Source organism: Panicum virgatum, chromosome 7N (assembly GCF_016808335.1).
Source record: "Panicum virgatum strain AP13 chromosome 7N, P.virgatum_v5, whole genome shotgun sequence".
Classification (NCBI taxonomy): Eukaryota; Viridiplantae; Streptophyta; class Magnoliopsida; order Poales; family Poaceae; genus Panicum; species Panicum virgatum.
Window position 1 is genome coordinate 42,326,997 of NC_053151.1, and position 22,898 is coordinate 42,349,894.

Here is a 22,898-nt window from a genome sequence, read left to right on the forward strand (position 1 = left end):
GATCTCCGCCATCGCCGTGTCTCCTGGCCGTGGCCGCCTAGCCGCGCATCTCGATGGTTCGTTCCGACCTCGCCGTCGTAGAGTACTACTCGAGTGGAGTGGCCGGCCTGCTGGCGCCAACGGACCGGTCCTCCACTCCGCGTACGGAGAACTGGAGATGACCGATGGGACAGTACCGGAATAACTAGGCGCGTACGGTACGTGCCAGAGTCTTTTGGTCCGACATGCGTCGCGGCCGGCAAGCGGGTCTGCGGTTCTACGGAAGCGCCCGGACGGCCGGCCGGTGGTGTCTCCGGCACGGAAAAAGCCAGCCTTTGCACCTGCCCTTTTCCCCGAACACGGGAGGGAAAGCGTAACCATGTGATCCGATCCCTTCCTTGGTCTCCCCCGGTCGGGCGCCAGGAAATGGGCCTGCCGATCCCGGCGAGGCGGCGATCCCTCACCGTACGTAGAGCCCCGAGCCCCGGATCGACCCGACCGCCGCATTTACCCGCGGCAACCGCGCCGTACCACGGCGCCCCACCCCACCCGCGACTTGACTCCCCGCCGGTCGGCCCCGGCACCGGAACCGGCGCGCGCGTACGCGATCCCGCCGCCGTGTGCTCCGCCACTCCTGTCCTGCCGCCGGCCACGGTCACGGCTCCACCCCTACCCGCCGCTCGCGAGACTGCACCGTCCGCACGTGGTGGCGGGTAAGTCCCTGGCCGTAACCACAACTGGCGTCCGCCGAACCCAGGCTGTAAAGATCTCCTCGCGCGCCGCGCAGCGCACACGCGCGCAGCCGCAGGCACACCAGCCGCCGCTCCACGCGCACACCGGCAGCCAGAGGCCAGAGCTAGAGCCAGAGCCAACTGGCCAGCCCACACCCGCTGCTCTCCACCGGCCCACCCCACTCCGCTCCACTAACCAACGCCCAGGTTTTTTTAATTAATCGCGCCACGCCCACGACCCAATCACCCCGCCCGCTTTCCTCCTATCCGCGCATTTCAAAATCAGCCACGGCAAAGCGAGGAGGCAGTAACAACGTGGGGTTAATCAAGGGCATCCTCCACCAGGCAGGGGAGGGGATTAGTGCGGAGTCGTTTGAAGCCGGGTCTGGGTATATAAACCGCGAGGCAAGCAACGGCGACCTGCCGAAAAAACAGCCGGGGCCGGCCGCCACCGCCAGCCTCTCGCTCCCGCCTCCCGAGCGCCTCGCAACGGGACTATCAGGGCCGTCGCGCCATGGCGCCGTTCCAGATGCGGTTCGGGCTCCAGATCTCCCCTCCGCGCTCCGACGAGGAGGAGGACGACGACGAAGAGGACGAGGAGGAAGAGTACGACCACGAGATGGAGAGCGAGGGGACGGCCTCGCCGCCGATGACGATGCTGCGGGCAGGCCGGGGAGGGGGAGCGGGGGGAGGGCTGGTGGGCGCGGTGGCCGGGGCGCTGCGGAGGTCGCTGGTCATGTGCAGCGCCGGCGCCGTCGGGGGCGAGGACGACGACGAGGAGGAGGAGGACAGCGAGGGGGAGAGGAGGGGGATCGAGATTGGGCGGCCCACGGACGTGCGCCACGTCTCCCACGTCACCTTCGACCGCTTCGGCGGCTTCCTCGGCCTCCCCGGCGTCCCCGCCGACCTCGAGCCCGACGTGCCGCGGCGCACGCCCAGCGCCAGGTGAGCTCCACCACTCCCTTCCGTGCCGTGTATTTCGTGAATGATTAAGCGTTGAGTAGCTCTTCGATTTTCCTTCCTTTCGTTGTGGATTTGGCAACTGCATCCGTGAACGAATTGTTGTTTTTGTGAATTGTGCGTTGTTCCAACGTGCTGCGTGAAATATGTGCTCCCTTTTCGTAGTGTGCCCAAATTCGATTATCGTACAGCACTGAACTTGACTGGAAGCTCAAACACCACGAACGCTCCTAAGCAAGCTGATGGCAGTAAGCTGTGTGTGTGTTTTCCTGCTGTGCCTCTAGGATTCTAGGAATGATCCAGGGTGGTAATAATGTGATAATTTCAGGGTTTTGTATTAAGTATTAGTAGCTGAATAAGTTGATCCCGTGAAGACGACAGACGGCAGGTGGTACTTTTAAAGTACAAGTTGTTGTTTTCTGTTTTAGGAAGTACAGTTGAGAATTTTGTTATTTTGGATTAATTGCTCTGCTCTGCACAGATCAGACTCTGAAGATAAATGGGGGCTTATGAAATAAAAAATAATTATAGGAAATACTTACATGGCTAAGGGTCTCCCTTAAGTGGCTTTTGTTGCCAAACTTAATTTGCCCATGTGCTTGAGCTTGAAGCAACAAGCCAACAAGGTTGTTCGAGTTGGTTGGCCTGCTCAGTAGCATGGCCGCATGGGCAAGCAAGCAACTATTAAGGAATCTTCCAACCTTTCTTCTATTTTGGAAGTAGGTCCATTTGTACTTGCATCACATATGCTCTCTGATGTTTCGGTCCTTCCATTTTGCCAATAACATTCGCATAGAATATTTATGTTGTTGACATCAAATCTGGATTTTGCTCAGTTGACTTATTCTGTTGAGCTAGGGACTACGGACATTTCTCTTGGTCTATTGCCCTCCTTTTCCTTAACAGTAGCGGCTGATGATTTGTGTGTTTAACTGCAACGTGGACTTGAAACTCTACATCATAATCTTAAGCATGGTGTCCCCATTCATTATTTGTGCCAGTTTCTAACTTTTTTCTTCATCAAATTCAACGTGCAGTGTTAGTGTATTTGGGGTTTCACCTACCTCTCTGCAATGTTCATATGATCAAAGAGGGAACAGTGTGCCCACAATACTGTTAATGATGCAGAGGAAGTTATATATTCGTGATGGACTTAAGGTATAGCCAGCCTAACTAATAAATTTAGAATTAGAATGTCAGTAAAACCTGTTTGAATGCTTACATGTGTTCACTTTTATCTTAGATTGAAGGTATCTTCAGGATCAATGCAGAAAACAGTGAGGAAGTCAATGTCAGGGACCAATTAAACAGTGGAGTGATTCCAGATGAAGTTGACTTGCACTGCCTTGCTGGGTTGATAAAGGTATTGTTGACTCACCAATTTACCATGTATCTGCAGCGTGAGCTTTTCCTTTACCTTTCGAGATTGAGGAAGACCTGAAACTGACAGTCAAACATGTAGAATGGTAGACAACACCTTCAGTATTATAAAATATCAAGCTGCTAGGACTTAGGAAAGTAAAAATGAAGTTGTTTCAAGGAAAAAAGTTGTATGATTGATGCAGATATATTTTATGGAAAATGAGTGGTTAATTGTCAGATATTCATGTATTCCATGATCTCTGTGCTGCCTTCCTTGTAGGCATGGTTTCGGGAACTTCCTGCAGGAGTATTGGACGCACTGACACCAGAACAAGTAATGCACTGCAACACGGAAGAGGAATGTGCCCTCCTTGCTTCGATGCTACCACCAGTGGAAGCAGCACTACTTGATTGGGCTATCAATCTGATGGCTGATGTTGTAGAGCATGAAAGCCACAACAAGATGAGTGCCCGTAACATCGCGATGGTTTTTGCACCCAATATGACTCAGGTTACCAGCAGTGCCTCTTACTTTATCTGCAGATCTCACAAAGTGCATGCACTAATCATTGGGTACTTCTCTTCCAGATGGCCGATCCGTTAACCGCCCTGATACATGCAGTTCAGGTGATGAATTTCCTCAAGACTTTAATCTTGAAGACTTTAAAGGAACGGAAGGAGGCGGCTGGAGCAGTTCAGGCATTGCAATCATGCTCTGGTTCCGCAAATGACCAAGATGAAGCTCAGATGTCTGAGCATTTGGAGAAACCTTCAGTTCTTTACAGTCAGAAAGACTTTGATTTTCCCATGATTGATAAGGCCACTCCTGTTCAAGTCCTTGGAGCTGATAATGCTCTCCATCATTACTCAAAGAGCCGTTCCAGTGAGCCAAAGTTTGGAATTGACATGGACCACAAGAAAAGCCACAGTGACGTTTCCTCTCATGGCAAAGATTTGGATAACCGAGTCAACGGTTCTGGAAGAGAATTTGGTAACAGAAATGCGGAAGGCTTGTTCGACAGATTTAGTTTTAGGAAAGGGGTTGAGAAGCTTTGCAGGCATCCCGTGTTTCAATTGAGTAGGTCCATGAAGAAATCTGCAGATGTGGTCTTTGATGCACCCAGAGAAGCAAGACAAGCCTGGGTATGATCCGATGACGATATTGTATGTACTATGTAGTTGGTAATGCCACAGTTTTCACCTTTGTGTGTAGCAATCAGCCATTCCCCTAGTTTGTGTGAGTAGAACCGATTAGTGGTTAGCTTGTTAGGTATTACAAAATTGAGGTTATTTGGGTGTATATTATTGCCATTTACTTCTGACGAAAGCGTCTGGAGAAGTAGCATCTGGCTTGTACCTTGTGAAGTGTGAACGAGAGCCACACTGAACTCAAGCTCCGTGGCTCCATGCTGTATACCTGAAACGTTAGTGACCTGATGGCCTCTTATAAACTAGCTGATATGCTGTAACATTATCAGTCAGCACAACTGTCAGTAAATTGTTGTAAATTTATGCATATACTCTTTTTGAGCAGGCATGCATTCATCAAATGAACCCCAAAAAATGATAGGAATGTCTAACTGCCTTCTCGGACTATTGAGACTGCAAGATGCCACGTCAGTGCATCTGAACCGTTTTGATGCTTGTCTTCTCTTTGCTGAAGCAGTCATGCCAATGACCATGTCAAAGTGTACATCAGCCTGTGCAGGCTGTCACAGGCGACGTATGCACACACAAGAAGCATGACAATGTCAGGTGCATGTGAATATATGCAACTTCAAAGTTGCCTCTCGAGTTTGCAACGCGCAGAAACATAAGATGGCTCTGTCCCGTGCCATCTACTGCTCCTCTGTCCTCATTGCCGCACTGCAGCTTGTTGTTCCTTTATCTGCAGTAGTGCCTCATGCTCTCTTCATCTTTGGAGACTCCCTTGTCGACGCAGGCAACAATGACTATCTTGTGACCCTTTCCAAGGCCAATGCGCCACCGTATGGAGTCGATTTCACATTCTCTGGTGGTGAGCCAACCGGAAGGTTCACAAATGGGATGACCATTGCAGATATCATGGGTAATGTCAAGGTTGAGTTCATGTCTAACTGTGATTGCAAACTGGATCTAACGTCGTCAGGTACTACGCTATCAGGTGAAGCCTTGGGGCAGAAATCTCTGGCCCCACCCTACTTGGCCCCAAATTCAAGTGCTGCGATGGCGAGCAGTGGGATCAACTATGGCTCTGGTTCTTCTGGCATATTTGACGATACTGGTTCTTTTTATGTACGCCAATTCATTAGTTGCATAGCTGTGATTTATATTTTTTCAACGTTTATATCTTATATATGAAACATCTTTCTAGATTGGAAGGATTCCGCTACGACAGCAAATTGACTACTTTGAAAAGACCAAGGCACAGATACTGGAGAGCATGGGCAAGGAAGCTGCAACAGATTTCTTCAAGAAGGCGCTCTTCGTTATAGCAGCAGGATCCAATGATATTCTGGAGTATGTTTCACCTTCAGTGCCATTCTTTGGACGAGAGAAGCCTGAACCTTCATCCTTTCAGGATGCACTGGCTTCCAATCTGACATTTTATCTGAAGGTTCTACGTCAACTGCAATTTTTTTTTTTTGCGATTTCTCTTATTTGAAGCTGATCTCTATTTTCCTTTCTTCAATGAAGAGGCTGAATGAACTGGGGGCTAGGAAGTTTGTTGTGTCCGATGTCGGGCCGCTCGGCTGCATACCATACGTTCGTGCTCTGGAGTTCATGCCTGCAGGGGAGTGTTCAGCGTCTGCAAATCGAGTCACCGAATGTTACAACAAGAAATTGAAAAGGATGGTCGAAAGGATGAACCAGGAAACGGGTCCGGAGAGTAAATTCGTCTACACGAACACGTACGACATCGTGATGGAGATCATTCAGAACTACCGGCAGTATGGTACGCTTTCCTTCCTCTCTGTTCTCCTGCAAAATGCAGTGCTTCAGATTTCAGAACTCCGAACGGCATACCTCCTGCTGCTACTGGACATACAATGAATCGCTTATTGTGGTAAACGAAATCTTTTGGTTCTTTGACGCCGCCAGGTTTCGACAACGCGCTGGACCCGTGCTGCGGCGGCAGCTTCCCTCCGTTCCTCTGCATCGGCATCGCAAACTCCAGCTCGTCGCTGTGCAGCGACCGCTCCAAGTCCGTGTTCTGGGACGCGTTCCACCCGACGGAGGCCGCCAACCTCATCGTCGCCGGCAAGCTCCTCGACGGGGACGCCGCCGCGGCGTCCCCCATCAACGTCCGCGAGCTGTTCCAGTACGAGCACAAGTGATATCGACGGTCTGGCACCTGACGCCGCCGTGCAAGCCGGTTCGGTGTTTCAGAGGCTCCTCCTTGCCGTACCCTCGTCTCCTTTGTTCGGTTTTCCGTAGGGCGTAGGTTTGGACTGGGCGCAAGTGCAAACACGGGCCAATCGCGCGGTTCCATGTGATGCACGTCGTTAGCTTGAAGAGTGTGTGACCGTTGCTTTATTTTCTCTAAACGCAGCTTCTTCTGCCTCTCTCTCCTTTTCTGAATCGTGGAAAGATTACTGACCATAAGCAAGCGCAAAGAAAGAAACAGCCGCCTTCTCAGGCGATCGAGTCGCTCTCGTTCAACGGCCCGGTAGCCGAACGCACGGTGCGTCGCCGTCGCAACTCGCAAGCCAGGACGACGACGAGTGCTAGTGCACAAGCCCGCGATGCGCCATAGAAAATAGGAGAACGAGTGCAAGGCAGCGCGCACATCCTGATACAGTATTACCAGCCTGACCAACAGCACGGCCGCCGCCGGTGCAGCTCACGCGGCGCGGGGCCGGCTATATATGTGCACACGAAGCTTGGAGAACCGGCCGCGTGTCGGCTCTCCACCGTACCAGCAGCTGCTCCACCATGGAGCCCGCGGCGGCCGCGGGGCAGCCAGAGAAGCCGCCGGACCACCCCGAAGCCGCGCGCGGCCGCGCTGACACGGCCGCCCTGCGGCGGGCGGCGTCGCCGTGGTCGTGGCTGTCAGCCGCGGCCGCGGGCCTCGTCGCGGTGGGGCTCGGCGGCGCGGCGCTGCTGGTGTGGTGGGCGCTGGCGTTCCACCCGGCGCACGCGCGGCTCTGGATGGTGCCCGCGGGGCTCGTCCTCCTCGGCACGCCCATCCTGGCCTGGCTCTCCCTCCTCGCCTCCGGCCCGTGCGGCCGCCACGCGGCGCCGCCGCGTATACGTCAGCTTAGCTAGCTGCGCCTGCGCGCACTTTTTGCGTACGACCGATTTCTCTCGCTCAGAGCTCAGTTGCTTCCGCACTTGCTTGTACGTAGATGCTTGATCAGAGCACCCTGTAGTTTTGTTCACAATTTTGTAATCGGATGCACATATTTAAATATATGTATATATGTGTATAACATAAACTATGCTACCTCTGGTTAATCTCTTCGTTACGGAGATGTTGCGGAAGCACGTGTTCTTGCTTGGCTATGCCTATGATATGGTTTCTGTTCGGTTCTTGGCCTCGGTTGCTCCGGCGAGTGCGACCTTTCGGCAGATTTGTTTGTGCTGTAGCTGCTTGTAAAGTCTTAGCGTGTGCTAGCCGACGAATCGTGACCCATTGGTCGGCGTCTCGTCGAGAAGTGGACGCGCATTATGTTGCCGTGGGGCCCGGCTCTTGATATTTCTCACCGGACAGGCTAGGGAGGTTTCCACTCGGCCAGCTTTCGCTGTTTCGGAATGGGCATTGCATCAGGTAGTTGGATGCTCCAGTGGATTAACGATAAGACTTAGGCCCCGTTTGTTGCCTCCGTAAAATTTTTGAAAAGACATATTTCTACATTTGAATTACTAAATATAAACTAATCACAAAAATAATTACAGAACTCGTCTGTAAATCGCGAGACGAATCTAATGAGACTAATTAATCCGTCATTAGAGGTTATTTACTATAGTATTGCTGTAGCAATTTAGCATCTAATTACAACATAATTAAGTTCACTAGATTCGTCTCGCCATTTACAGACTGTAGAATTTTGCAACCAAACACGGCACTCACAGAAGGACCCATCCTTTATCCTAGGATAAATAATGCGTCCTTCTGTGAGTGCGCAGTATGAAGCACCAACGTCTTGTCCAGAGAGCATGACATCACACAGAAATGAACGGTCATCAGGGGCCGGTGAATGCCTGAACGATACTCGCTTGCAAGGACCAACTGATGCTGCGAGAGGAATTTGGTTAGTACGAAATGACCGGTACAATCCTAGTGACAGGTTCTCATCTCTTGCCGAGCTAAATTGTACATGCCAGTCAAAGCTCATCGAGTGCTATTGTGGAAGAAGCATGACAGCCATCAAAGTAAATTTGGATGTCTTGTTGCTAACTACTGTACATCTCATGAAACAAAAATCGCATAGAGAATTTGATTCAGCATCCACTTATATTTCACTAATATTAACAGTAATGTACAGCCATTTCATGTATATTTTTTCCGGGTACACAAGCATTCAGGAGGGGAGTAAAAACAGGGTCCAGATTTGCTGACCAGTGAGTAAGGTAGCGGCAAACCCATCAGATATCTCCTGCTTCAGGGTGAACTTTGGAGCCAGGATAAGAAAACAGTTTGGTAGCATTCTTGAAACTAAGCTCCGCCAGTTCTGTCTCAGGCATTTCAAGCAGTGATGCCACATACTCCAGAACCTGGAAAATGAGGTATCCTGCAGTTTATTAGAAGCAGTTTTCTCATCAATTTATTGCTAGATATGAAGTAAACAGGTCTTTTTTTGAAGATGGAACGCTCAAGGCATCACTGGCACTGGATTGCTTAAGAATTTTAAACAAAGGGACCTCGGCACTACTAATATACAATTATGCTTTCCAAATCACACACGGGAAGGAGAACAAGCATATTTTTTGTTGTATATTTGCCTTTTAGTATTTTTGCTTCACCTCCAGGCTCCAGGACAAATTTATTGTTTGAAAGCACAAAAACACATAAAAAGAAAGAAGTCAAGACAATCTTCAGGAGAAGGAAATTTCAGCCAAGGGGGAAAAGCACTTACGATATGGATATTTTCTGGGTGGTTCAAGGACTCATTCGATGCGGTAGCGGCCTGTGACTCTGAATCTTTGTGATGCTTTTCAGTATCTGCATCTGAACTGTGCACAGGGACCAGTGATACAGAAATATTGTCCAATTTTGGCAATGCATCAGGTGCATCCGTCTCTAAAAGAATTCTATCCAAGGGTATCTAAACAAAAACAAAAGCTGCTCGCTGGTAAACGGTTCTGGGATGAAATATCATTAGTAAACAATCAGCCTACTTACTGACTTCAGCATTTGCTTTGCTTTAGTGGATTTCATGCCTGTCAAGAAGCCAGACAATGAAAAGTAACAGCCTAAATTTGCAAGGCCAGACACCATTTCTGCAGATCCCAGATATGAATGTAACAACACACCTGCTGGGAAAGGTCCAGTTTGCCTGAAATCAAAATGTTAACACAACAGAGCATGTTTGTTAATAATGCAGCAAGCTGTCACATGGCATCTCACTAAGGCATTTGTGTCTAAGATAAGCAGGACTACAAGAGCACTGGTTTTCTTTGTAACAGAGTCACCATGTCCCTCCCATACAAATCGGCGAGGGCCATATAGTTATGTGAACAAAGCAATTTAAGAATTTCAAACCAGACATAAATTGTAATAATAAAGAACAAATAGCATGTCTTACTTCAGGATTTCCAGAAGATCACCAAACGCCCGCACACAATGAACAGAAACAGGTCTCTCCAATTCCTTAGCAAGCTCAAGTTGTCGCCGGAACACTTCAACCTGTGGTAAGATTGCTTTGCTGTTGTTATGGAATTATGGATATAAAACTATAATAGGGTACATTTGTGTACAAACAACTAAAAGCAGGGCAATAATAGCTGAAATAGCAATAATCGCCATATGTCCGAACCTCCTGACAAAACTCATACACAAGAACTGCAGGATCCATGCTATTGCTAAGTACAGACCTGTTCTCCGAAGTCGATGGTTCTTCCATGGGATCCTTTGTCCAGACCAATCTGAATTAGTAGTGAACATACGACAGAATATAATTTCATGACAAGAGTAAAAGTTAACAATAATACCCATCTTAGAGCAGATGAGGAGGGGCAGGGGCCCTATACAGTCGTACAGACTGAAGTAACAAGAGGACCCAGAGTTGTCAAAACAATGTATCCAATTCCTGAATCCGACAAATCACCTGAGCTACGGAAGCTTTATTTTGCAGCTTAGAACAACCCAGGGGTGCATATAATCACCGAAATTCAATTGCCCACGAAACAATTAACAGTTTGGCAGAAGCTAGCAGATTGGGAATTTCGGACGGGGGAAAAGCTCACCTCCCCAACAGCCGCTTCCGGGGTTTCAGCGAAGAACCTCCGGAGCGAATCCATCCAATCCGGCGACCTCTCGGGGACCCACCTACCACAGTCAGGCAACCAGATAGCGTAATCAGCTGCGCAACGCGAGAGGCAGCCAGGGACTGTCGATTTCTCACCATGGGTGCAGGCCGAAGCAGGGGACGACAGCGGGGTGGTCCTCGGCCATCCGCTTCACCAGGTGCCAGTCCTCCTGCGCGCGCGTAAATTAGGGGTGCGGTCAGCAGGGAGCCACCCACGCTCGTTTCTCCGTAGACGAGGTGGTTGGAGTGGGAGCGGAGGGCGTACCTCGGAGGTGCCGTTGACAGCGAAGCGGGCGACGCCGGATGCGGCGGCGGCGCGCATGAGGGCGGGCGCGACGGCCGCGACGCGGGGGTCCTGGAGGTGGCAGTGCGCGTCGAAGAGGCGAACGGCGGAGGAGGCGCGCGCCGGAGCCTGGGCGGCCATGACCGGCCGGCGGTTGGATGCTGTGGGCGGAGCGGGGACTTGGGGACTGGACCTGTTGTAGCGGTGGCCTCCTCTGAGGATTCTGACCGGTTCTGTACTGGGCCAGCAAAGTGGCGGACGCTCTGGCCTGGTTAACCAAATTCGCCGCGCAATGTGTTTGGCCCTGTGAAGAAGCGCGCGTGTGCGGCCCGGGGGGAAGCAACAGGCCCAGTTGGAAGTGCGGAAGGCTCGGCATCAAGAGAGCCCAAGAATGCTCATCTGAGCGAGAATGTGATGAACTGATGATGTGCCGAGTACCTCGTCGTGGTACCGTGTGATACGGGCGCAGAGCAGAGCAGAGTCCGAAACGCAACGCACGAACCCGGGAGCCGGCCGTCCTCTCCGTTCTATTCCTGTGGTGTGCACGTCCGGGAGGGATGGGGATCAATCGGCGCATCACATCGGCAGTTGGACGCCATGATTTGCAGGGCAGCACGTTAGCTGCCTCTCCCCGGAATAATGATGCCCACGGCAGCAGGCTAGTGTTCCCCCTGCGCAAAGGCCAAAGCCCTGATCCCCTCATGCATGCCTACAAATCATATCCTTCGATCCGCGTCATGCCTGTCCTCTTCTCCCTCAGCCGAGACGGGATGCGACCTGGATGACCTCAGCCGAGAGAGTTTTGAGTCATGCCTGTCCTCTTCTCCTACCAACCAAGATGAGATGCCTTTGAGACGAGATATGTTCAGAACTTCATATTCTGCTCATGTGAACCATTAGTTTGCAGTTCCAGTCTGGCAAGCATTTTATCTGCTCACGAGCGAATCTGTGGATGAGCTAGAGGCACGATGTTGTGTGGGATACATGCGGGAAGCAGTCCTACCTGTCCGATGTATGTCATCGGGACACCTCTGTATCATATTGCACTGTCACGAGAACGATGCTTGCTCAGTCACGCCCCCATCAGATGATCCGAGTGAGATTCGCTTCAAGGCATAATGGGACCTACTCCAGGATTAGTGGATAACATGCCGGCACCACTTTGCTAGTAGTCTGACTCAGGTAACGAGACTCGTGACTGACGACCTGTTTACTGCGTCTTCCACGCTAACCACGACCCCATGTGAGCCCTCCGCCCTCGCTTTTGGATATGATCCTAGAGACCTGCCTTTGGAATTTGGATCATTCGATCAGGAGGCCTACCGCACATGAGAATGCCCGGGCGAGACCAGCACAAGTCCGAAATCCAGCGGAGCGCATGGCCATGGCTGCCGCTGCCGGCTCTCCCGATGTGGACAAGCACCTCGGAACTCGCAGCTCACCACTCTATCCGCAGGGAACCATCGGATCACGGCCCCTGCAGCTAAAAAACCCCCGTTTCCTCCGATCCCAATCTCACTAGCGCTGCCGATCGAGCGATATCCGAATCCGATCGCGCACGCCGGCCGATCTTGCTTCCATCCTCGCCGCTCCAGGGACCCATATCGTCGTCGTCGTCCAAGCTCCCCCAGCGGCGCCTGGCGTGTATGATTGCACGAGCGGGGGAGCATTATTCACTAGTAGTTCCTGTGTATCCATCAAGCTATGGCGCCCAAGGATACTGTCCACTGGCTGCAAATATTAATGAGGACAAATCCAAGCAACGGCCGGCCGGCCATCACTTCTACACTTTCTCGTCTTCTCTTGTACTGTTCACTGTTCGCCGATACAGTTTTCAGTTGATTCGATGTCCGTTTAAACAGTGTTCAGAGACCTTTTAAAAAAATCAGGAATTTTTGAGAGGAATATTGTTGGATTTTTCACATCAATGCAACCAGTGCCATTCCAAAGGCCTGAACCAGCTTTGCCCACCAGCATCGTCGTCGCTTTAGACTGACTCCAACAGCAATACGCAAAAGCATATATGCTTCCGAGATGATACTGTGCATCGCCGATCCCTCGTCCAACAGGACCTGCAAAAGGCGACACATTTTGCTTCGTGAGGAGAGAGGAGAGGTAAAAATACCTCTCCTCGAAGGCATACAGCCCGCGGGGCAGGCGAGCCGCGGTCGCCGCCGACCCCTTCCTCCCGCTCCGCGCCGGGCCTCCTCCTGTTCCTCCGCCGCCGGCCCGTCCTCCCGCCGCCCCCTCCCTCCCTCTCCGCGCCGGGCCCCTGGAGCTCGAGCAACGGAGGCCCCTGGCGGCCTCGAGCTCCGCCGCCTTGAGCTCCGCCCGCAGCGGCTCGGGTCGGCCGGCCTCGGGCTCGCCGGCCGCGGATCCGCGGCGGGCCTCCTCCTGTTCCTCCGCCGTCGGCCCGTCCTCCCGCCGCCCCCTCCCTCCCTCTCCGCGCCGGGCCCCTGGAGCTCGAGCAACGGAGGCCCATGGCGGCCTCGAGCTCCGCCCGCAGCGGCTCGGGTCGGCCGGCCTCGGGCTCGCCGGCCGCGGATCCGCGGCGGGCCTCCTCCTGTCCGCTCCCTCCTCGCTGCTGCTCCTCTTCTGCTCCGTCCTCTCCTTCGTCTCCCTCGGCGGCGGCGGGGTGGATGGGGACGGGGCGCGGCGGGAGCCCGCGGCGCCAGTGCTGCGCGGGGACGCGCGCCTCGCCAAGGAGGTCGTCGCCGTCGCGGCCGCCGCGGCTGGCGCCCCGCGCCCAACCCGGAGCGCAGGAAGAGCCGCGCGCTGCCGTTCCTCGGGCGCCTCAGAAGCCGGGAGCCCTTGATCCGGCGGCGAGATCGTGGTGAGGCGGTCCGACGGCCTTCACGAGCGGCGCGCGGGAGGAACGCCGGCAGTTGTCCGGTTGCGTTTGCCTTTGCCTCCGTCTGTTGGAGATGCTTTTTTGCGTGGTTGAAGAAGTCACTGTGTACGAAGCAAACGGAGTTTATGCCTATCCATTTTGCATCTTCTTGTTGGCCTCAGTCTTACATTAACCCACCTCACGGGAGCTAGCAGACCGGACAAACGTCCCCGCATATAAGGCCCCCCCGGCCGGCCGCGGCCGGTGGCCACCGTCCGAGACTCCTGTGAGCCGCGAGCGCGACACGGGAGCGCACGTACGGTACATGCGGGAGGGATGAGCCCCGGCGTCGGTGCCAGGAAGCGCCTCGGCGGCGTCGCGGGCGTCGGCGGCGGGTTCGCGCTCGGGTGCGGCTGCAGGGACGCCAAGGCCGTGGCGGTGGCGGCGGCGGCAACGTCTGCGTCGCCCTACTCCTCCGCCACCGCAACGGACACGTCCACGGCGACGACCGCGTCGTGGCGCGGGGCCAGGCCGGCGCCGCACCACCCGTTGTCGGCGTCCGGGTCCACGGGCACGCTCACCGTGCCCTCCGCGTCGTCGTCGTCCTTCCTGTGGGAGGACGCCGACGGGGATGCCGGCGAGGAGGTGGACTGCAAGCAGCGGGAGGGCCCCCCGGCCACGGCGAGCTTCTCCGGCCTGCTGCGCCAGCTCAACGAGCTCGAGCAGAGCGTCGTGTCGTGGGGGCGGAAGGGCACCAGCAAGCAGGATTGCTTATCACCACCTCCGCCGCCTCCGCCTCCGCCGCCTCCACCTCCACCGCCGCCGGTACCGGCGCGGCCAGTGAAGCAACGAGCTGCGCACAGCGGCGGCGACAGCAAAGAAGGCCACGGAAACTTCTCTCCACCGCCGCCTTCTTTCCATCTTCAGACGACGCAGCAGCACCGGAAGGCAAAGAACTTGGACAAAGCCGACAGACAAGCACAAGCTGTAGAAGTCCACTCCAAGCTGGCGCCATCTCCACCTTCACCATTGCTATTGCCGCCGGAGCAGCCTCTTAAGGCGAAGACGGACGACGGCGGCAAGAAAGACGAAGACGCCAGCATTGCCCCGACATCGCAGGCGGCGGCCCCGAAGCACCGGAAAGCGAAGAGCTGCGACGGCGGCAGGCTGGACGGGACCGTGGCGGTGGTGAAGCAGTCGGACGACCCGCTGAGCGACTTCCGGCGCTCCATGGTCAACATGATCGTGGAGAACCGGATCGCGACGGGCGACGAGCTCCGCGAGCTGCTCCGGCACTTCCTGGCGCTCAACGCGCCGCACCACCACGACGCCATCCTCCGGGCCTTCACCGAGGTCTGGGACGAGGCGTTCTCCGCCAAGACCGCCCGCCGCGGGCCCGCCGCCAGGCAGACCCCGCCGCGGCCGCGGCCGAAGGCGCCAACGCCGCCGCGCCGCCGGCACGCCCCGCCTCCGCGGGTGTGGCGCTAGCGCTTACAGTACAGTACGTGGTCACCACCACCAGTTACTTACTAGTAGTACATTGTAGCCAGATTGCTTGCAAGAAACGGTCAGTAGATGCCACCTGACCGTACCGCGAATCCGATTTGTTTGGTAATGCACTAATGCTCCTCCAGTTCGAGTTCCGTTCCGTTCGGCCTCCGATATTCCCTAACCATTCGAGATATAGATCAGATAAGCGATCCCGTGAATGCCGGTGTCGTTTATCCCGCGCGCGCAGACTAGCCGACACGCGCGAGAGGTCTTGCCGCAAAACCCGTGGCTGGTTGCGGGGGATAGAATTCCAAACGGGCCGGCCACGATTGGCGGTCCGAGCCACGGCCCTAGCCCGATTCTTTTTTTTTTTTTGAGAAACCGGGTCACATATCATATATTTGTATGAAAGATTACATAAACTTCCTTACAAGAACATCCCTGATAAAAGAAAAAATACATCCATGTCCTTGCAAGAAGCACCCCGGTCATCTTCGTTGTCGGAAGTCGGAGCCACCGCTCGCCATCGCTCTTCAAGAAAAGAGAAACGCCGAGTTTACAGCTTGAAGCCGATTCCAACCTTGACGAAGAAGCTTCCAAGAAAGCTACAAATATTTTTGATGCTGCAACAGCTGGCACACCGAATTCATCGGTATACACTTGGACCGCTGAACGCCCGAGCAAACCATAATGGCCGATGGCCATAACATCGTCAAGAGACTCGAGATCTGACGCCTCAAGCAGCGCTAGTAACCTCGAAGCCACCAACGACGAAGAGACCCAAACAAGGATGAAACACCAACCCGATTTCTCGAGCAGGGAAGAAACATACCTCACAGCTGATCCTCCAGTGCACTTGCCATCACCGGTACGGTCGCCGGAGACAAGCCCGCCACCGAGGATAAGCTGGAGGGACAAAAGACCAGGAAAGCCACAAACCCTAGCCACCTGGGACTAAACCTACTGAACTACCTTATTTCAGTACTAAATAGCTACAGATCCACCGCCGACCCGCCTAGCCCCTCTCCCTCGAACGCCAGCAAGGGCGCCGGAGGCGAGGTGCCGGCTGAATCGGCGGCAGAAGCAGAATCGCCGCTGAAGTCGCCGGTCTCTACTGTAGAGAAAGGGAAAGAGGATTCTAGAGATCTCGGCCCTAGCCCGATTCTAGACACGGTCAATAGTATTTAGTGCCGGCCTGGCCCGACGGCATTTTAGTGCTTGGGCCGCCACCCCGACCCATAGTGTCGGTCCGAGGCACGACACGATAATGGACGGCCCGATAGCGGCCCGTGTCATTCGATGGCCCAGCAGCCCACCTCCCCTTTCCACTTCTTCTCCCACATATAAAATCATCAAACCCTAATTTTTTCACCCACCCCAACCGCATCTGCCCCTCTCTCTCCTCCAACCCGACGCGGCGCCGCCGAGCCTCCCGCCCCGGCCGCCGATGCCGCGCCGCCCGCCCTGACCGCTGCGCACTCGATGGGCCGTCGCCACCCAATGGGCCACCAAAGCCCGATGGGCCAATCGGGCCGCCGTGCCGGCCCGGCACTATTAAAAGGCTTTAGTGCCGGGCCTGGGCCGTCATTTCAGCCCGATGGCCCGATGGGCACGGCACTATCAAGTCCGATGGTTTGATAGTGCCGAGCCGCTTCGGGCCGGGCCACTTTGGGCTAAGGCCGGGCTAGGGCCGGGCGGTCTGTTTGGAATTCTATATTGCGGCTAACTGGAAGGAGGCCGGAGGCGAGGCGGAAAGGCGCTTCCGGCTGCGAGCCTGCGGAAGGGAGCAGTGGTTGGATGGCTGCCAATGGAGGGCCCCGTGCGTGCATTGAGTTATGGTGGTGGCGACGGTGCAATGGTGGCCCCTGGTGGGCTTGTGGAATGAAGTGACACACGGGAACGGGGGGAGGAGCCGGGAGGGGAGGGCGAGCTTCTCAAAAAAAAAAAAATCAGAGGCAGCATGAGCCATCAATGCGCAACCTCCATGGCGTCCTTCTCTGCATCTTCGCTTGCCCTCCTGCAAGTGCCAGAGCTTCACCGCCGTCCACAGGTTGTTCCATGAATTTCGCAGCCTAATTTCGTTGACGAGTAGGGTCTCGTTTAGTTGCGTCTGTAATTTTTTTGAAATGTAATTTTTATACATTTAAAATATTAAATATAGACTAATTATAAAACTAATTACAGAATTTGTCTGTAAACTACGAGACGAATCTAATGAGTTTAATTAATTCATCAGTAGAGCATGTGTACTGTAGCAATTAATGTAATAATTTAGTGTCTAATTAGATTCATTAGATTCACCTCGCAATTTATAAGCAAACTATGTAATTCGTTTTTTATTTCATCTAGATTTAATACTTTATGTATGTAAAATTCTTTTTCGATGTGATAGATTTGGAATTTTGAAGTTTGCAACTAAACAAGTGGTGTGGAACTAATGCAATCGCAAGATAATGTGGAGTAAATTCCTTCTATGCCATTGGAAAATATAGCTCATCCCTTATGTGCCATTGAAAATTAGTATATCCCTTCTATGCCATCGTTTATAATTTCTCATCCCCTACATGCCATTGCCGTCAAATATACAGTTAAACGGCGTCAAACTTGTCTTTTTGGGACGTTTTTACCCCTCCTCCCAAAAGAGTTCAGCCACGACAACAAAAAAAAAGAACAGAGGCGACGGCTGCGAGAGGGGGCGCGGACGGCGGGAACGCGGGCGAGGGTGAGGGCCGCGGCGGCCGGCAGGGACCGCGAGCACGGGCGAGAGCCGTCGAGGGCCGCGGCTGCGAGAGGGGGCGCGGACGGCGGGAGCGCGGGCGAGGGTGAGGGCCGCGGCGGCCGGCAGGGACCGCGAGCACGGGCGAGAGCCATCGAGGGCCGCGGCGCGGCGGGGAGCGCGAGCACGGGCAAGGGCCACGGCGGCCGGCAGGGACCGCGAGCACGAGCGAGCGCCGTCGAGGGCCGCGGCGCTAGCGGGGAGCGTGAGCACGGGCAAGGCCACGGCGGCCGGCGGCCGGCGCGAGCGCCGTCGAGGGCCGCGGCGCTGGCGGGGAGCGCGAGGACGGGCCAGGCCCCGACGGCCGGCGAGGGCCACAGCACGGGCGGGGAGCGCGACCACGGGCGAGCGCCGCGGCGGCTGGCGGCCAGCGCAAGCGCCGGCGAGGGCCGCGGGGAGCGCGAGTACGGGCGACCCTCCACCTTGCATCCTCTCGCCGGCTGCCGGACGAGCAGAAGGGTGGCCTGCGGGGACCGAGGGCGTCGAGGGCCGCGGCGGCCGGCGGGGAGTGAGAGCCGCGGTGGCTGGCTGGGAGCCCAGGCATCGAGGGTCGCGACGGCCAGCGAAGACCGAGGGCCGCGGCGGCCGGCGGGGAGCGAGAGCAGTGGCGGCCGGCGGGGAGCCTGGGAGTCGAGGGCTGCGGCGACCGGCGGAGAGCGAGAGCATCGAGGGTCGCAACGGCCAGCGGAGACCGAGGGCCACGGCGGCCGGCGGGGAGCGAGAGCAGTGGCGGCCGGCCGGGAGCCTGGGAGTCGAGGGCTGCGGCGACCGGCGGAGAGCGAGAGGCGCGGCGGCCCGCTCGGAGCCTGGGCATCGAGGTCGCGGCGGCCTGCAGGGACGGAGGGCGTCGTGGGCCGCGGTGGCAAGCGGGGAGCGCCAGCTACGGCGGCCGGCTAGGAGCCTGGGCGTCGAGGCGCGGCGGCCGGTGGGGACGGAGGGGGAGGGGCGGGAGCAAGCCGCGCGCCCCAAGCGCAGGCTGACGGGACCGAGGGCGTGCGGCGGGAGTGAGCCGCGCCCCCCGCGCGCAGGCCCAGTCGGGCAGGGGAAGGGATGAAGGCCACGGTATCCAAGCTAGGGGTATTAATGTCTTTTCACCCTACCCTTTAACAGCTCAATTGGCGGAATTTAACAGTACTGGCATATAGGAGATGAACGACAAAAAATGATGGCATAGAAGGGATATACTAATTTTCAATGGCACATAAGGAATGAGCTATATTTCTCAATGGCATACAGGGAATTAACTCGATAATGTGAACACGCGCGGGGACCTCGACGTGGACGTAGCCACGTAGGAGTAGGGAGTGCATGTGTTTCTTCACACACAGGGCTGGGGGCCTGGAGCCAGGCGGTGGTTGATGCCGACTGCCGACGCGGAGCATAGAAATGTATGGGCCTGGGTCTGGGCCCTGGAAGATTGAGCCCGCCTCGTCCCAATCACTCCACACGGGCTGGTGCCTGCCGTTAGCCCACCACCATTGATGCACCGTGCACGAGCACGACTTCGATTCTCTGTCCATGAATTTTTTTTCTAAAAAAATGGACTTCTTTAAAAAAATGGAAATGCCTTATTTCTCCTGTTTGGGTTGAGCCCAGCACATGCGCACAGTGGTCATGCTCAAGGATGAACACTGCCTGAACCTGATCCTGATAGGCCTGTGATGCCTGACTGTAACCGTACGACAGTACCCACTCTGAAAGCTTGCCAGACATTGTTGTACCTACTACTGTACGTAACGTGCGCCCTGCTACTGTGGCAGAACACTCGAATTATTCGTGTCGTGAATAATGCACGTACATCATTGCACAGTACCAACATCAACAGACGCAAGGCGCTGGAAGCACAAGCGAAGTGAGCGGCCCGAAATGGGACAAGGAACAAACGCCACCAGATGAACAACAAGGGGCAACAACCATCTTTCGAGATGTCTCTTCCATACCTGACTGCTCCCTAATCATGCTTGGTTCTGGTTGGGTCTCATGCCGAGCAAACAGCCAAACTGGCAGATACGTCCTCTATCCACAAGCTACTTTGTACGGGGCTCCCTATTCTTGTTGGAGACCAATGATGCACCGTCGGATGCTACAGGTACATGATAGTGTGGTTACGTGACTCATGTCCAACCTCCATCGCCAACAGAACACTTGTACATGTAATCTGTTCAGCAGCGCGTGGAAATAGCAGGCCTACCAAACGTTTCTGTACTTGGCACCTGCACCGACGTAGGCAGTGACGGACTGAAAGGCTTGGACAAGCTAATCACCGGCAGGTGACACATAGAGAACTCTGAATGCTCTTTATTAGGGCTACAACGGAGGAAGGTGCACCGACAGTAGGTCCAGAGTTGTATTGTACATCTAAATGAGCCAGCAAACCTTCAAGGAAGCTTCAGATGGTACAAGATTCATAAGCTGCTAGAACCAAATTGGTTTACACCTTGTCTTGCAGGTAAGCGGAGTAGAAAGTACCCAAGGCACCAAGAGAAAGGGCGAGGAGAAGGCCAGACGGCACCAGTTTGCGGCTATTGTACAACCTGATACCTGGAAGTCAGAAGCAAGTCAGGAGGGGTTGGATGGTTTGACTTCTCTGTATCACATCTGAATTTCGCGAGAGCAATAAAGCAAGGGGAAGGTGAAACATACCAAACACGCAGGCAAATAGAAAGGCAGATCCAAATCCAACAGCGTCACCTGCCGCCTTCGTCTCAGGTGACTGCATCAGAGAATAGGTCTGAAAAAAAATGTTAACCATATGATCTCGCTAAAATTAGTCAGGAAATTCAGTGAGCATCTGCTTGCAAATAGAAAGCAGTGGGGCTATTAGTTCTGAGATTCTCAAATCTCAATCACGTAAATAAGCTCATGGTTTCAGCACAAGAATACATATTTTTCATACACATCTCGTCCGTAATTTGCTGATTTTTCAATCTTCAATCCAGAAGTGGGGTATGAAAGACTCCACCAAGCAAACAATGTGCATGATAGCATATCAGGATTTAGAACTGGAAAAAATGATGAAAACTGCCAACGAATCCGATTCAATGTCCCAATCTCATGTATTAGTGGCAACGTAGCATTGCAAATGGAATGAAGAATAGTTCATTGAAAAGTGATTCCAAGACTTTTTCTTCTATGAATTCCATCCCATATATCCACAAGCATCAGAGTCCTAATCTGTATCAAACATGGAATTTTGAACTTGGCAACACATTTCTACATGAATTCTGGCTACTGTTCCACAGGAATGATATGCCCTCTAGAAACCTGTCTATTGTTAGATTCTGTGTAGTTCTTCCTAAGAAGAAGAAAATTAAAAAGCAGTCTCATTATTCCTCTTTCCATGATCAATTTGGTGGATAATACAAATTGAATGATGATGATAGTTCACTGCAAAGTAAAGATTCCCAAGACATTTTACGAAGTCCATCCCAAGCATCAGAACATAATTTATATCCATGAAGGAATTTTGAACTTGGAACACATTTCGCACGTATCCTGGTTAGCAGTTACTGTTCCACAGGAAGATTGTCGTCTGGAAAATTGCGTAATGTTAAGATTAGGCAAATTTCTTTTTAGAGTCACTTCCTAAGAATATAAGCAGGGTCATTATTCCTCGTGCCATGACAAGGAAAAAAAATAAAATTCTTCTAGTAATGTTAATTTGAGTAGTCGTTGTTATGTCATTAGATTTCCTAAATCCATATGGTCTAGCAAACTGCCTACACTACATTAACCACTCCCCGCAAATGAAGAGCGGAAACAAGACGATCTTACCATTTGCTAGCCTCAGAATAAACTAAAGGGCTTAGAAGTCCTTTGCCGCACCTAGCATTTAGATACTGCCAAGGACTTGAGCAACACTGCCGACGACTTCAAACCCCAGTGCTCCCAACCAACCAAGAATCAAAAATACTATCTGCAATTTGGTCTAAGACTAATTGTCATAGCCGACTCAGCATAACTTTTCTAGCAGGAATCATGACACAATGACAGGTATGTGATGTGTAATCTACAAAGTGGACTCTTCTAAACAAATGAAAAGGCAATGTTGGGGAAATCTAGAGAGCAATCGAGGTCCACTCACAATGCCCATAAGTGCAGATCCAGCTAGCCCTCCGTAGATGGAGCCTTTACTCCCCGACCTCGCATCTGAAAACCAAAAAGTTGAAGCTCAGTGGTCAAAGAATAAAGTCAAAAATCAACCCGACAGGCCAGAGCCGGCACACTAGCAACTTAGCAAGGCGACCGCGCAGTACATGCGAAGACGCCACCGCCAAGGAGGAGTACGCCGTAGGCGGCTGAGGCGGCCGGGGCGAGCTCGGACACCGCGTCGCAGCGCAGCAGGGCGCGGCGGCGGGAGCGGAGGCGCAGGCGGGCAACGGGGGCACGGGGCGGCGGCCTGGGAACCAAAGGGAGCGTGGCGGAGAGGGTGGAGGAGGTGGTCGTCAGCGCCGTCATTTTCCCTGAAGCGCGGCTGCGCCGGCTCGCAGGTTCCGGCGGTCGCTGTCCGTGGCCTTTCCGGGACGAGTGGTGTACAGCTGCCGACTGCCTATCCGGTAGTATCTCAGAAGGCCGAGATGTCAGCGAGAGTGGTTTGAGAAGGCCTTTGCGCTGGGAGAAGGAAGCCGGAAAGGACCTTTTCTCTTCTTCTTTTTTTTCGCGACGAACGGTTGGTAACGTTTATAGCGTTGCTGCTCTTTTCTCAACTCAACTTTTTTCACAATTCAATTTAATCTTTTATATTTTTAATTTAAAATTATATAAGATAATCCAATCTTTTTAAGATCCGATTTTTAGATTACTTAGACTAAAAAATTTAAGACCATTTACCATCTATTCTCCTTCTGCACGGTCCAATGCAAATCTAACAAAGACTGGCATGTCTCTTCTTGGATTAGAATTTTGCTCTAGCATATGCGTGTTTCTTTGAACTCTGAAGTTATTGAATTGGTAAATTTGGTTCCCCACCCTGCACAGCTGCACATCAGCTCATTGCCCGTAGGTTCTCGTGTCAATGCATCATCAATCACGAGAC

At 53.7% G+C, this 22,898-nt stretch overlaps 5 protein-coding genes across 18 annotated transcripts; 3 read left to right on the forward strand and 2 right to left on the reverse strand.

Annotated features, from left to right (window-relative positions):
• Positions 1-1,124: 1,124 nt before the first annotated feature.
• On the forward strand, positions 1,125-4,550 carry LOC120682112 (rho GTPase-activating protein 5-like). 2 transcript variants are annotated; one of them, XM_039963865.1, is made up of 6 exons: positions 1,225-1,655; positions 2,708-2,828; positions 2,914-3,033; positions 3,313-3,543; positions 3,621-3,844; positions 3,878-4,550. In XM_039963865.1, the coding sequence occupies exons 1-6, from the start codon at positions 1,225-1,227 to the stop codon at positions 4,179-4,181; spliced, it is 1,431 nt and encodes a 476-aa protein (XP_039819799.1). In that variant the 3' UTR covers positions 4,182-4,550. The 2 variants fall into 2 exon arrangements, with proteins under 2 accessions (XP_039819798.1, XP_039819799.1); XM_039963864.1 differs by having other exon boundaries at positions 1,125-1,655; positions 3,621-4,550.
• Positions 4,551-4,836: 286 nt separating this feature from the next.
• Positions 4,837-7,450, forward strand: LOC120680661 (GDSL esterase/lipase At5g41890-like). The gene is made up of 5 exons (XM_039962176.1): positions 4,837-5,100; positions 5,176-5,306; positions 5,386-5,628; positions 5,709-5,967; positions 6,114-7,450. Exons 1-5 carry the CDS (start codon positions 4,851-4,853, stop codon positions 6,347-6,349), a joined length of 1,119 nt encoding a protein of 372 aa, XP_039818110.1. The 5' UTR covers positions 4,837-4,850; the 3' UTR covers positions 6,350-7,450.
• A 511-nt stretch (positions 7,451-7,961) lies between these two features.
• Positions 7,962-10,977, reverse strand: LOC120682191 (uncharacterized metal-dependent hydrolase YcfH). 13 transcript variants are annotated; one of them, XM_039963974.1, is made up of 10 exons: positions 10,749-10,977; positions 10,580-10,653; positions 10,422-10,503; positions 10,050-10,100; positions 9,761-9,861; positions 9,489-9,511; positions 9,358-9,395; positions 9,092-9,280; positions 8,575-8,746; positions 7,962-8,250 (listed from the first exon to the last, which is right to left on the reverse strand). In XM_039963974.1, the coding sequence occupies exons 1-10, from the start codon at positions 10,905-10,907 to the stop codon at positions 7,997-7,999; spliced, it is 1,143 nt and encodes a 380-aa protein (XP_039819908.1). In that variant the 5' UTR covers positions 10,908-10,977; the 3' UTR covers positions 7,962-7,996. The 13 variants fall into 13 exon arrangements, with proteins under 13 accessions (XP_039819908.1, XP_039819909.1, XP_039819905.1 ...); XM_039963975.1 differs by lacking the exon at positions 10,050-10,100; XM_039963971.1 differs by having other exon boundaries at positions 7,962-8,244; positions 9,358-9,511.
• Positions 10,978-13,433: 2,456 nt separating this feature from the next.
• Positions 13,434-15,244, forward strand: LOC120682846 (protein phosphatase 1 regulatory subunit 35-like). Its single transcript, XM_039964877.1, has one exon. It carries the CDS (start codon positions 13,933-13,935, stop codon positions 15,082-15,084), a length of 1,152 nt encoding a protein of 383 aa, XP_039820811.1. The 5' UTR covers positions 13,434-13,932; the 3' UTR covers positions 15,085-15,244.
• A 4,890-nt stretch (positions 15,245-20,134) lies between these two features.
• LOC120682975 (protein FATTY ACID EXPORT 4, chloroplastic-like) lies at positions 20,135-22,469 on the reverse strand. The gene is made up of 4 exons (XM_039964982.1): positions 22,120-22,469; positions 21,948-22,012; positions 20,507-20,594; positions 20,135-20,404 (listed from the first exon to the last, which is right to left on the reverse strand). Exons 1-4 carry the CDS (start codon positions 22,319-22,321, stop codon positions 20,295-20,297), a joined length of 465 nt encoding a protein of 154 aa, XP_039820916.1. The 5' UTR covers positions 22,322-22,469; the 3' UTR covers positions 20,135-20,294.
• Between the last annotated feature and the right edge of the window lie 429 nt (positions 22,470-22,898).